Source organism: Parasteatoda tepidariorum, chromosome 6 (assembly GCF_043381705.1).
Source record: "Parasteatoda tepidariorum isolate YZ-2023 chromosome 6, CAS_Ptep_4.0, whole genome shotgun sequence".
In the NCBI taxonomy this organism is placed as follows: Eukaryota; Metazoa; Arthropoda; class Arachnida; order Araneae; family Theridiidae; genus Parasteatoda; species Parasteatoda tepidariorum.
In genome coordinates, this window is record NC_092209.1 from 54,048,079 (window position 1) to 54,059,053 (window position 10,975).

Consider the following 10,975-nt stretch of genomic DNA (forward strand, 5'->3'; position numbering starts at 1 on the left):
TTTAGCCCTCTGGTGGGAAAGACTTTAAAACAAAACTTACAACAGTTACTTTTCTCAACAACTGAAATTTAGAATAGTGTGATTAAGAAAAATATGTGAACTGTTTGCAATTTCAAATTAATATTGAAATGTACAGGTTTAGAATTTTCTACAGTGAAAAGTTTTCGGAACTTCAATATTCAAAAAAGTATACAAAAGCTAGACGTTAAGAACGTATCCAATGAGCGAGCAAAGCGAGCATTGGATTGCGAAGCAATCCGAAATGAAATGCAAAAGCAGTTCTGGGGGTTGGCGAGAGCCAGCGAGCAGGGGGCGAAACCGCCTAGTACTAATATAATACCTTAGGTCATGGCAATAATGACTTTTTCTACCTAGTTAATTTAAATTCTACTTTATTTTCGTCAGTAAGCAGCACATTAATCCATTCATATTCGAATAAAAATAATTTCTGAGTTAAAAATAAGTTTTTGACAGGAAAACTAAATGTTTATTTAGCAAACAAGGGGTTCGGTAAAGAGCGCCCTAAGTCTATGCTTTTATAATCCTTATCAGAAATGAAATCAATAAATTAAACATATTGCAATTAATATTTAAACCCAGAAAAACAAAAACACAATCGATATCTGACCAATTACAGTAGAGGAGGATGGATGCAATAAATATCAAAACAGGTTTACCTGGAGGCTGAAATTTAAAGGTGCTTCTAATATTTGTCTTTCAACTCATCTTTCCTTCCTCCCGCAATCGAACTTTGCTGTTTATGATGTACGACCTCCTGTGCTATAATTTGTCAAATATCATTTGCGTTTTAATTTTTTTCCTTGGTTAAATATTAATTCGCTACCCCTGATGTGTATACTTTTATGTTCTTATTTTCGATCATTATAAAAATACGCATTAAAATGGTATTTACGGTACACCCTGTAACTAATAATTTTAAAAATAACCCCCAGTAGCGTAAATAATTTGAGATAAAAGTGCCAAAAACATTTATGATAGTTTTTAAAAACTTCTTATTTTACAAAATATGTAATTGTTTAATGCTATAATTAAAATACTTTGAATAGTTAAGGCTTATTTTTAAATGTAGGAAAAAGGATACGTAAATTTTAAAAACTACTGTAAATTTACTGAATTATAATACCATAAATTTTTGAAAGAATACTATAATTTACTGAATCATAATTATAATTTTTTGAAGGAATACTCTAATTTACTGAATCATAATTTAATAATTTTTTGGAAGAATACTGTAATTTACTGAATCATAATATTATAATTGTTTGAAAGAATGCTATAATTTACTGAATCCATAATATTATTCTCTGAAAGAATACTATAATTTACTGAATCATAATATTATAATTTTTTGAAAGAATACTATAATTTACTGAATCATAATATAAAAATTTTTTGGAAGAATACTGTAATTTACTGAATCTTAATATTATAATTTTTTGAAAGAATACTATTATTTACTGAATCCGTAATATTATAATTTTTTAAAGGAATACTATAATTTACTGAATCACTGAATCATAATATTATAATTTTTTGAAAGAATACTATACTTTACTTAATCATAATATTATAATTTTTTAAAGGAATACTAAAATTTTGAAATTACACCAGATAAGATACTTTGTTGACGACTCCATGATACGTTTACGTGAACTATTATATGATATTTCGATTGTTTTTGGTAAACTTCGGTTCTGTACCAAGCGCAGATATTTACCCGTAAGTCGAAGCTCTCTAACTACGTTAGAAACTGCTACAGGGACTCATGAACTAAACGCAAGGAAACTATAGAGAGGTAGCTTACACCAGCGGTTCCTAATTTTTTTCCGGCTATGGAATCCTGAAAAATCAACTTTCTTTCGGCGAAACTCCAATTTCATAAATAAAGTTTATTAAAGTAATTGTGAACGTTATAACCTATCGAAGACTATTTTTGAAATATTTTATTACAGATTTTTCATTGTTTCATCATCAATAATCTTAAATTAAATTATATGACCAACAGTTAAGTTTGTCATATTTGTGCTATATCTAGTCTAGTTATGAATTTGATTTTGGTGTACATGCATAAGCTGAAAATGAATAATTAAAAAAAATGAAGTATGGTCACTTCGAAATGAAAACTTAAAAGTACTGCCATAAACGTTAAAAATGGCTACTGGGAAAACGCCTTTCGTTATTAAAGAATTTATTTATTTTCTTTTCATTTGAAAAACGCGATAGGAAATACTAAAATGCAATATTTTATAAATGCTTGTTATTTCATAATTTGTTTAATATATTTTTATTAGAAATATCTTATTTTCTTTTCAAAAACGTCATTTCTTCTTCATTGATATTTCACTTGAAGTAATTTCATAAGGGCAACCGGAAGATCAAATTAATTATGAATTATAGATTGGATATAAATATAATTAAAGATTTCAGAAGTCATCATTAGTTATAAAAAATTCTAATCAACGGAATCGAAAGATAATATGTGCTTAAGACTACGTACCCGTTAAAATGGTATGCTTACTCATAACTATATATACATAAATCTATATATATATTTCTCTTACACGGCACCAAAAAAAAGCCTCATTACAACTCCCCGAATGGCAACGTTAGAAAACCGACCAATGATTGCTGCTAAAAATGTCACATGGCATATGTCACATGAGGTGGCTCAACATATAGCGCTTTTAAAAACGGAAACAATAACCAGAGTGAGCATTATCAGGTTGTTCAATTCAGATTCATGCCCTAAAAACATGATAATATTTAATTTAAACTCAATTAGGAATTAATTAGGCTGGCCTTCTCCATGACTATAAATAAGTCACAAGGTCAGACTTTTGAGAAAATCAGTTTAGTATTGACTAAACAAGTTTTTAGTCATGGACAACTTTATGTTGGCCTGTCAAGAGTTAAGTCATTTGACAGCCTTTCAGTAATTGCTCCAAGATGCCAAATCTATAATTGTGTTTTCAAAGAAATTCTAAATGCTTAGTGTTAATTTCTTAGAGCTTTGCAGAAAAAAATGTTTTTTGGAAAAAATTTAATTGAAACTTCTATTGGCAGTAGGCAAGGGGAACTGCCAAAATCAAAACTCCCCGATTAGAAATGCAGCATGGCGACCTCCACGTGGTATTTCTCGGGTAATGCTAACAGCCATGCATTTTAATTTATTGTATGTAAAACATCCTTATTTTGTTCTAAAATGTTATGTACTTTATCACAAATGTTAATTAATATAGAAATTGATTTCAATAATGCTGATCACCAAAAAATATTTCATTTGGCGATAAAACAAATTTTTGTGTTCTTGAAAATGAAAGACTTTTTGAGGGTTATTATCTCACAAGGAAAAGTTAGGGTTTAAAGTTTATATTTTTAAATAATAAATTTTTTTTCTAAAACTTTCAGAATTTCTAGCATTAACTAATTTATTATACACATTTAGTTGAATTTAGGTGAGTAACTGCAATATTTGATAATTTATTTTGCTAAAGCTAATGTTTTGATTTTTTCACCATGTACAATCTAAATAGCTAATATACTTTTTTAAAAGCCAATAAGAACATTGATAGAATTCTTCTACATAAGTACAATACTATGTCTTTGATGCTAAAATACTATGTCTTTGGTGATAATATATTATGTCTTTCTGCTAGAACATTGTGTTCATTGGCGAGCGAGCGCAGCGAGCCATGGTTCACGGCGTGAACCACATAGGATTGCGTAGCATTTCTCGGGGGTTGGCGAGTGTTAGCGAGCAGGGGGCGGAGCCTCCTAGTTGTGTATGTTTCAGTCGTAAATTATTTCTCAGAGGAAAAATAGGAGAATAATGGGAAGTTTAATCAGTTGAATTGTGCAATATTATGAAAAAAGTTACAGTATCATTGTTATGATGTTTTCCACTTAACCTTTTTTCTTTTAAACAGGATCTACAGAAAGCTGTGGTTACATAACAGCGATTGATTGGAATTTACCTTCTTATGGTACGGAAGCCCAAGTACCAACCCTTGGTATGGACTTGCATTGCTTCAATTCGAATGGTGGGTTTATTTTTAATCACCTTTCCTCCTATGTATGATTTTAAAGTGTACTTATCTGAAAAATTATGTCGATGAAAAAGTTTCTTCAATTTCTTTCGTAGCTCGCATTGAAAAGAACGGGCTTGTGATTCCATTATGGGCAATACATATTTTCTAGCTTATAAAATGTCTTTAACTTTATGAATGTAATTTTTTAATCATTATTAATCTAATTTAAATTGAATTGAACCAATTCTTTAGTTTTAATTACATTTTATAAAAAGCAAAGGAAAATATTTTATTCTCTTCTTAACAATCAATGCAACGGCTAAATTTTAAATTTAATACAAATGTAAAACTCATTAATTCACTGTCGCGACTCGTTCGAATATCAAAATCTTTTTACAATTCTTTATTCCTTAAGTTACTTTACCTCTAGTACCACAAAAATATTTAAATTGCAGGGTTATATTAATTCTCACGGTCTTTTTGGCGATTAAGCTATAACTAAATTAGTTCAAATTTAATACTAATTATGCGGGGTTGGCTTTGTTTTTGGCGATTTTATATCTCTATAAATCGCCAACGCTGGATCTATTACCATGCCCCTAACTGTCTGTTGTTAGGAACAATACAATAACTTTTAATTTTGAATTCTAGGCGTTTAGGACGGGGAGGGGGGGCGTCGTTTCACCCCTCGGTCCGACCGCTAATTAATTTTTACACACATTTTCTTCATATTAGAATAATGCATCTCCCCCTCCCAATAAGCGAGCATCCTTTTATTATGTGATATTATTGCAGTCATAATGTATCTAATAGTAATATTTATTAAAAAAAAAAATCAACAATTATTTTTTTAAAAGTAATTTTGTTCAATTATAACAATCATCCATATCCGACGATATATATATAACGTCGTTACCGAGAGGGAGAAAAAAAATAGGTCTTAGGCAGGGAATATTTATTTAATAATTCTTAGAGAAAGAAAAATCATCCAAGTGACACAAATCGCTACACTCCTCAATAAAAGCTATTGAAAATTTTGAAAAGTAAATTTGTAAAATGTTTCGTTTTAGGGAATAAGGGAAATCTTATTAATTATAATTGGTCTGTTAAATGTTAAATATGTCCAGGGAAAAAGTCATTCCCACGAGTCAGTTAAAGGGATAAACGTAAAAATGTTAATTAATGCATACTTTAATTTATATATGTATATATAATCTTATTTTCAGATACCTAGTAAAAATTGTAAATATTGTATTTAGTTCTTATATTACTCTAGATATATTCTGCATATAACTTTTTAGAGTATTAATTTAATCTCATTAAGTTCTATTGCATACGCAAACTCCCCACCCCCCTCTCCCCTTAATTTATATATTTTCGATGACGGAGCAGATTGCCCGGTGGGCTAGGTACTTCATATCCAAATTTCGACATTGTCATTGTATTTTAAATGATTTAGTGCTAGCATTAGTTCAAACAGCATTTAAAACTACTCGGAGTGCAAAGAGTTAAAACAATTATAGAAATGAAAGGTTCTTAGTACCAATATTTTATCTTTTTCCAAAAACTAGCAAATCACACTCTTTTTAATGTGGTACTTGACCTTGTTCCTAAAATTTTGCATTATTGTTATTTTGTCGAAATTATCAAACTTATCAATTTCATTCGGCGTTTGCAAATTTTTCTTCCTCCATATTAATTACTGCCAAGTGTAACAACATACACTTTCTCTTTGCAAATTCATCAGAAACGGGTGTAATCACGCGGTGGAAGAAAAGAAAAAAAAAAGGGAAAAATCTAATTTCGCATAATTTACTTAAAAAGAAGTCAATTTCTGAAATTCGATCTCAAGTATATAAACATATTTATAAAATTTGAGTAAAAATGAAACTGTTGGAAGAGAGTAAAAAATTAAGACGCAAAACTAGATATAACGTAAATATATTTCACTTTATTAAAAAATCGAAAACCTCCAAGGCTTTTTTGGGTCACTTAACATTACATTTTGTTTTGCTGCCCAAAAACTATAAGACTTAGAAACTTGGAACTAGAAAGGTGGGTAAAAAATTGTACAGGGTGCACAGAGGAAAGGGAATTTATTAGTTCGAAAATTATTTATTGTTAAACTGTTAGAAAAAAAATAATATCATGAGGGCCGCTCTACAGGCCACAGGAATGCAACTTCAGAGTTGAAATTTGATACGCAGAAAGGGTATGCATATTTATTTAAGAACTTAACACAGAGCAATTTCTTTTCGAAATTCCAATCGCTTTTTTTTACCTGCTCGACTTTGCGTGCAGGTCGTCGGGCTACTGAAGCGGGGGTGCCATCCCCTCTGCAGAGGATCAAAATTGTGATGGCATGTCTTCGGATCCTCCTATGGGATGTTTCCCAGACCGTCGCTAATAGCCCATTGTGCAGCTCTAGTGCGACGTAAATGAACAACAACAACATCCAATTTGTTCGAAAGATATTGCAATTTTAAGTGCTTTTTTCATGAATTTTTTTATCACTTTTGTTTTTGCATTACTTTGCTGCACAAAATCTATGACTTAGAAAATTTTTAAAGAATTTTGTGAGTTTACCTTGGCACCTTCAATTGTAAACACAGTTTGATAATCTGCGTTCTACAGCCGCAGAAGCGAGTTCTCACTGCCATGTAAACAAATTTTTAAAAAAAACGGAACTCTGACTGAGCAAAGTAAGTTTGTGGGACTGGTCTTGGTAACAGATCAAGATTTTATGCCATAAAATCGCGAAAATTAAAGAATTGTAAAAAAAAAATAGTACTTCTTAATTTAGAATTATTCGTCTAACATAAAACAATGTATTTTTGTACACTGTTTATTTGAAGGTAAGCCTGTTATCGGAGAAAGAGGAGAGTTAGTGATAGCAACACCTACACCATCATTGCCTGAAGGGTTGTGGATGGATGAAAACAACAAAATTTTGACTGAAAGCTACCTCTCCAAATATCCTGGTAAACAGTTTTTGTTCTTCGCTTCTTGTTGTTAACATTGCACGAATTTCTACAACCACTACAATTAGCAATTGTTTAATTGATAGGCTACATTACCTGCGGCTTAGGATTCATTTTTGTTGATGGTCCTCAGACAATTGTAGCTCATACGTACACTACGTTCCCCCAATTTAGATTAGAGCACAGATGCTGGTCACTACGCTTCTCAAAAGCCCAATCGCAGTGAACTGTTTTAAATCAGAAAAACCGCAAGTGAATAACATTAAGATAGATTGGTTTGATTCTTCCTCCTCTTGTTCTCAGTAGATGATTTTTCCAAGGGCTCTGGGTCAGACTGATGATTGTCCATAGGCTTGAGATCATTAGAATTATCAGGAATGGGTCTATCCTTTAGTTCGGCCAGCATCTTAGCGTAGGTGTCGAGAATTCCGTTAGTTAGGTTGATTTCCTCTTTGATGATTTTAGGGTCTGAGAACTTATCTTTAATGGATTCTCTTTGCAGCCGGAAATAAAGGTAGAGCTCTTCAAGAGCCTTAGTAGAGCTGCACTCTTTATCCTCAGGGACGATGTCTTCAGCAGGAGGCTCTTGAGCTTTATCTTGCGTATCGCGGGTGAACATTAGCTTTCCGCCGCGCCCAAAGCGTCTTGAAGTCATGACTCCCAACTCGGTCGCATTTAAACCTAACTCGGTGAAGTTCGAATCAGGAATGAAAAATGGAGAAAACAACTGTAAAATAACTGGAGAAAGCAACATGCTCGAAATGTTACCACGTATGCGATAAATGATTATATATTATTGCTCAAATGCTACGATAATAAGCAATACTCCCAGCGTGGTAATTATTCATTTTTAATCTTAAAGTTATTTCAAGAAAAATCTAAAAAAAAAAAATATATTACTTTTAACTCGAATCAATCCTATCATTTTAAACTAAATATTTAAGGTAGCCACAACCGGTAAAATTTTTAAAAAGCAGTTCAGAAAGAGCGAAGAAACGAATTGTTTCTACTTATCCCTATAGCTTTCCAAGGTGTATTTTTAAATTATATATGTATATATATATATATATAGTTATTAAAACAAGCCAAATGAAGTCCTAAAATTAAGATGGTATTCAAGTCTTTAAAATATTCCATTACCTTAAGAAATCGCCTGATTTCAAGCAAGCTTGATGTATAATATGTATTTAAATATATTTATTCTTAAAACTTATTTGCTCTTCGATACCTAATATTCAAATAACTTTATATACCCCGAATAGCTTCGTGTATTTTTACCTAACCAAATTTTATTAACCTTTTCCTAGTCCTAGTATCAATTGGGAATTGGCCACTTACCCCATCCATCTATTAAATTTTGTGATGGAGCTTTGTGATCAGGTATCTTTTTGGTTGCCGCTTAAGAATATCTTCTTAACAGTGTTACTTCTAATATTATATTTCATTGTCTTTAATTTGCTGGTGTAGCCCTAAATTATATGCTTAATTTAGTGTAAGATCTTCAAATCGATGGGCATCAGAAAGGTCTTCTCCATTTCGGTGTTGGTGTCGAGATTGTTGAACTCTTTAAGCATCCCATCGGCTTATGAACTGATTAGATGTTATACTTATTAACTAATTTTGTCCAAGACATAACGTTAATAGAACCAGGTAAAGGTTAAATTATATTTTTCTTTGATTTTTAACTCATTTTACGGTGGTTACTGTTCCAAAAAGGTTCAAACTTCTATTTCAAGAAAGGAATGTTAGTAACACTGGTTTCATATGCTTAGATCAATATCAAAGCTATACTAATTTTTAATTTAATAATTTTTTTGAAGAATTTATTTAAAAAGAGTTAAATACAAAAATAGGAAATTAATAAAATCTTCGTTTTTGTTCTGAAATAAATACTTTTTTGTCAGGTGTTTGGTGCCAAAATGATGAATGTTGGATCAATCCTAAGACAAGAGGCATAACATTCCACGGGAGAAGGTAACTTTCATTTTTCTCCAGAACAGCATTTTTGATGTGAGAAATTGCTTATTTCTACTCTAGGGGGCTCTGCTTCGTGATCGCTTCGCTCACCCATCTATTACAGGATTCCCGCGGGGTTGGGTTTGAAAATTTTTAAAAAAGGTAACGAAAATAAAACAAATGTCGAAAATTCAATTTCTGAGTAACCACCACTAAAAAATGCTTTCCAAATAATGTATATATGCATGAAAATTTAAATTTTTATACCACTTAGAGATAAAGTGGTATCTGAAAATAAGAAATAACTTCTAGCATTAACTTAAATTTACTACCACTAGTAAAACTTTTCAAGGACAGCGGGAGACCTGTATTATGATATCTAGAATAACTTTTCACCCTTGACAATAAGAAGATAGTTACATCGATATTTAAAAGTAATCAATTGAAAAATTGCGATTTAGCAACATTTCTGAAAGCTTTTGTTTTTAAAATTTTTTGAATCTATTAAATATTTTACGAAAAGCGTAGTAGTAGGCAGGCCTGTTTTGCTAAAGTTAAGTCGCTTTAAGCCTTTTTAAAAATTGGCAAAATTAACCGAATATTTGCAAATTTTAGTTTGTATCTCTCTACTGTTTCTTAAAATGAACTGCCGAATCTGGAGCAATTTGTATCTCTGGTAATATACTTCCATTTTTTCTATAATGGCAATATCACATCGTTGCAATATTAAGACTTGGGCGTAAATGGGTTAAGTTAATAGAATATATATATTTAATACTTTTCTTACTACCTTAAATATCCTTGATAATTGTTCTAATAAAATCTTAACAGTTGACATTGACCACACAAAAACATAAATGTCTATTATTTGTTCTTTTTCAGCGACGATACAATTACTCAAAATGGAGAGCGATTTTTACCCAACGACATTTACTTTGCAAGTGAGTACCAATGAAAAGTTGCATTAATTAATGGACAACTAGTCATCTTTTCATTTTGTGTTACAGCGAAGTTGATTATTTAAATAGCTTATACGTAAATATTTGCCTCCACTCTGTCGAAAATCTGAACAAATGCTGACTATAAAACGTGTGTGTTCCTTACCGAGCAAGGCTTTTGTATATTGATAACGTAGGTCAAAACCAACACACCAAATTTAGATGAAATCAATTTAAAAAAAAAAAAAAAAAAACACTGTCTTATCAAATAACCAAATAAGTTAGAATGCGCGATCTCTCATATCATTGCATGATCATGATTAGGACTGGGCTATAAATCGATGTATCGAGACATATCGATTTAACGCATATATCGGCAAGACGATACAGCGACTTTCATTCAAGGCGATACATCAGAAATCTGATTTAAGCCGTCGAGTAAGCGCAAAACGATATAGCGATATAAGACACGCAAGGATATAAGAGCGATATAGCGATATAAGACTCTTCTCTTACGTTCCGATGTCGACTCGCGCTGTGGAAAATGATGTTCGTTTCGTTATGTTGAAATGGCCTTGATTGGTGAGCTGTAGAATCAGAATCAGAGTTTTGAGAACACATATCGTAATCGCATGTTCCTTTTCGCACCTCTTAGCTTTTTTTTTCGTTGTCGCGATTTTACTTGTAGATTATTTTCAGTGGACTAACTTCGTGATCGCCGATGTTACCTTGTTCTGAAGGCAATCTATTATTGAAAAGAATATATAAAGAAGAGTTTCTTCATTAATTAGATAAGTTTTTTTTAAAAAAAAACTTCTTTTTATTTTTAAATGTGAAAATTATCGGCAATCTAATTTAGGCTCCCATAAAGAATTGTATTTGTTAGGTTATTTTTTTTCTTTCTTTTAATTTATTAAAAACTTTTTGGATGAAACTTCTAATAATTTAATGAGTTTTTATTACTGATTTTAAATTTATAAATCTTGTTGTTTTTATTTTTAGAAATAAAGTTAAAACAAAATTTATTTTTGTCATTTGGATTTGGACATAA

At 31.1% G+C, this 10,975-nt stretch overlaps 1 protein-coding gene across 2 annotated transcripts in view; it reads left to right on the top strand.

The window, feature by feature from the left end:
* Positions 1–10,975, top strand: part of LOC107441105 (acetoacetyl-CoA synthetase) — a 48,494-nt gene that overhangs the window by 31,692 nt on the left and 5,827 nt on the right. Inside the window, exons 13-16 of one of the 2 annotated variants that reach the window (XM_016054257.3) lie at positions 3,948–4,061; positions 6,905–7,030; positions 8,935–9,004; positions 9,869–9,927. In XM_016054257.3, coding sequence (XP_015909743.1) covers positions 3,948–4,061; positions 6,905–7,030; positions 8,935–9,004; positions 9,869–9,927 — 369 coding nt within the window. The remainder of the gene's footprint in view (positions 1–3,947; positions 4,062–6,904; positions 7,031–8,934; positions 9,005–9,868; positions 9,928–10,975) is intronic. The other variant, XM_071182374.1, reaches the window with a different exon arrangement.